This window comes from Tripterygium wilfordii, chromosome 2 (genome assembly GCF_013401445.1).
Source record: "Tripterygium wilfordii isolate XIE 37 chromosome 2, ASM1340144v1, whole genome shotgun sequence".
Classification (NCBI taxonomy): Eukaryota; Viridiplantae; Streptophyta; class Magnoliopsida; order Celastrales; family Celastraceae; genus Tripterygium; species Tripterygium wilfordii.
This window is the reverse complement of record NC_052233.1, coordinates 4,825,210-4,827,967: the sequence shown is the minus strand read 5'-3', so window position 1 is coordinate 4,827,967 and position 2,758 is coordinate 4,825,210. Positions and strand designations below refer to the sequence as shown.

Here is a 2,758-nt window from a genome sequence, read left to right as displayed (position 1 = left end):
CTTAGTCAATCCCATATCCACATTTGGACAGAAGAGAGTGGTTTTTTCTCCCCTTTTTTGAAATCTAGTGCTCACTCAACTCACTCTCACGCGTAAACATTATTACTTTCTGCTCTTATCTTTCCTCTTTAGGAAAACATTCATGCTACAAACCAGACAGATCACAGGACAGGAAAAAGAATGCTCTCTTTGATTTTTGTTGCATAGCTAGTCTCTCTTGTGTGGCTTGAACCGGCCCAATTCATATCTTTTCTCCAGAAAAGCAAGAAGCCCCAATTCAGATCTCCACAAAACCAGAATCACATCACCAAAATATCCCCATATTTTTGTCTCAAAAACCCAAACTGGTTTTCCTTATCCCATTTTTGTTTTTCAAATTAATCAAACTGACTCGCTTAGCCTGCTCGCGGGTTGCAGTGAAATTAGGGATGCAGGACCAATCAACATTTCAATTACAGGCAACGAATCTACAGTTTCCGGAGAAAGAGCAGCTGAAATGTCCTCGCTGTGACTCCAACAACACAAAATTCTGCTACTACAACAACTACAACCTCTCTCAACCCCGCCACTTCTGCAAGAACTGCAAGAGATATTGGACCAAAGGTGGGGCTCTTAGGAACATCCCCGTCGGCGGTGGCACCCGCAAGAACAACCATAACAACAACAACAAGAAGCGATCCTCCAACAACCACCATCCCAAACGCCCGAAACCCGCTGTAGATCCTGACTTGACCCAAACCGAAAACCCATCACAAGCAGCCGCGGGTATGGGTCTGGATTCCGAGCACGCGCGGATTTACAGGTCGCCCTTGGATCAGGAGAGGAAGATTCTGGATGTCAGTGGTAGCTTTAGCTCGCTATTGGCGTCGAGTGGACAATTCGATGGTCTTTTGGAAGGGCTGAATCGAAATGGGTCGAATTTGAATCCGGGTCCAGACCCGAGATTGCAACTGAATGGTGTTGGACCTAGTGGTAATGATAGTGAAGATGGGGATTCAAGTTGTTGGAATGGAAATAGTAACAGAAGGTCAGACTTAGCTATTTACACTCCAGGTTCAAGTTTTCAATAGAGAGAGACATAATATTATAATTAATTATGTTTTGCTAGTGCTGCTGATTATCCTTATTTTGCATAATCCCTAATTATCATAACAGCATAGACAAAAGCTCTCTTTCTCCATATATATGGGTAAATAGGTAATGGTTTGTTCTTGAGTGACCTGTTTGTGCTGTGTATGTATTTTTTATAAATTGAAAAGAAAGGGAGATGGATGGAGCTTTCTTTCTTTCATTTTCTTGTGAGACTATTTTTTTTCGTGAGAGTATCTCTGGCATGTTAAAGCATGAGTGGTAAGAGGATTGGATAAGTTTGTTGTTTGTGAAAGACATAGTGTATTGGTATGGGAGAAATATATAGGAAATCCATTGTCCCTAAATATTTTGGACTAGAGTCTAACAATAGGCAGACAAAGTTCAAACATACTTGCTTGCTTGCTTTTGTCTTATTATGCTACTATGTTGGTTTGGTTGTTTGCCCTTCTTCAATGACCGTAAATTCTCGTTGTTGAAGTTCACATTTTGTTTTGTTTGCAAATGTCTATCCACATGTAAGGTTCTTTTTTTTTTTCCTTAATTTTTTGGAGGGAGTTAGAGAAACTCTATGATAAACCTCCGCTGCATTTGGTGCACAATTTGAAGTAGCATATGGGCTACTTTAGCACCAAACGCAAATTTCAAACTAGTATTTTCAGGACTACTTTCGGAGCTTTTTTAACCAACATTCTCAAATGCTACTTTTGAGAACCATTTGGCTAGCATATCGAATATAACGTCATATACTATTTCAAATTGTGCACCAAATACAAATTTCAAACTGGCAATTTAAGTACCATTTTCGGAGAATTTTAACCAACATTCTCGAATGCTACTTTTGAGACCATTTCACTAGCATTTTGAATATTTTTACAAGAATATCCTACCATTTTATTAAATTATCAAATATCATACCCTTTTCAAACTAGCATTTTAAGGATTTATTTCTCTTTTATTTTAGATATATAATGAATTTAGTAATGCAAGCATGTCAAAATTTGAACATGCTCCTTAAATTGTGCAAGAATTACTTGAATCGTGATCAATTGTGAAATAATTAGATATTTAATTTCTTCTTTATTATGATAAAATTCATAATATCGCTGTATAAAATTTACCACAATATTTGGAACATCATACATGTTATCAACATAAATTGAATCAAACAGTCACAGCATTTTTGACATCATATATGCTAACATTTAAATTAATATATATGTGTTGGCACCAAAAAATATGTTGGGCCTAATAAGCTTAGTCCATGTACAAGGCCCAAGGTGTAGCCCATACGGTCCATCATGTTTTATTACAGCCCATGAGCCCATTATATTAAGAAGAAAATGAAGCCCAATTGGTGAGTAACTGCCCAGGTGCAGTTGTGCTGAGAGTGGCCCATGAAAAGAGGAAGAAGTGATGGCAGTTATAACAAGGTGGTCCAGGTGGCAGTACATGAGAGAAATGAGGAAAATTGTTGTGAGAAGATGGCAGTAACTTCCAACTTACAGAACATGGAGTAAATCAAGGATAACTGCAGTAGGATCATGGTTTATGGAGGAGGATTTCATGCAAAGCAGAAAGTATAAAAGATGGTAGACAGACAGAGATCGACACATACAAACAATCAGTCAAACAGACAACAAAACTCAAGCCCTAAGGCACTTTCAAG

At 38.1% G+C, this 2,758-nt stretch overlaps 1 protein-coding gene across 1 annotated transcript; it reads left to right on the top strand.

Annotated features, from left to right (window-relative positions):
* Positions 1 to 1,525, top strand: LOC120008402 (dof zinc finger protein DOF1.7-like). The gene has a single exon (XM_038858705.1). The coding sequence runs from the start codon at positions 429 to 431 to the stop codon at positions 1,068 to 1,070; it is 642 nt and encodes a 213-aa protein (XP_038714633.1). The 5' UTR covers positions 1 to 428; the 3' UTR covers positions 1,071 to 1,525.
* Positions 1,526 to 2,758: the final 1,233 nt, after the last annotated feature.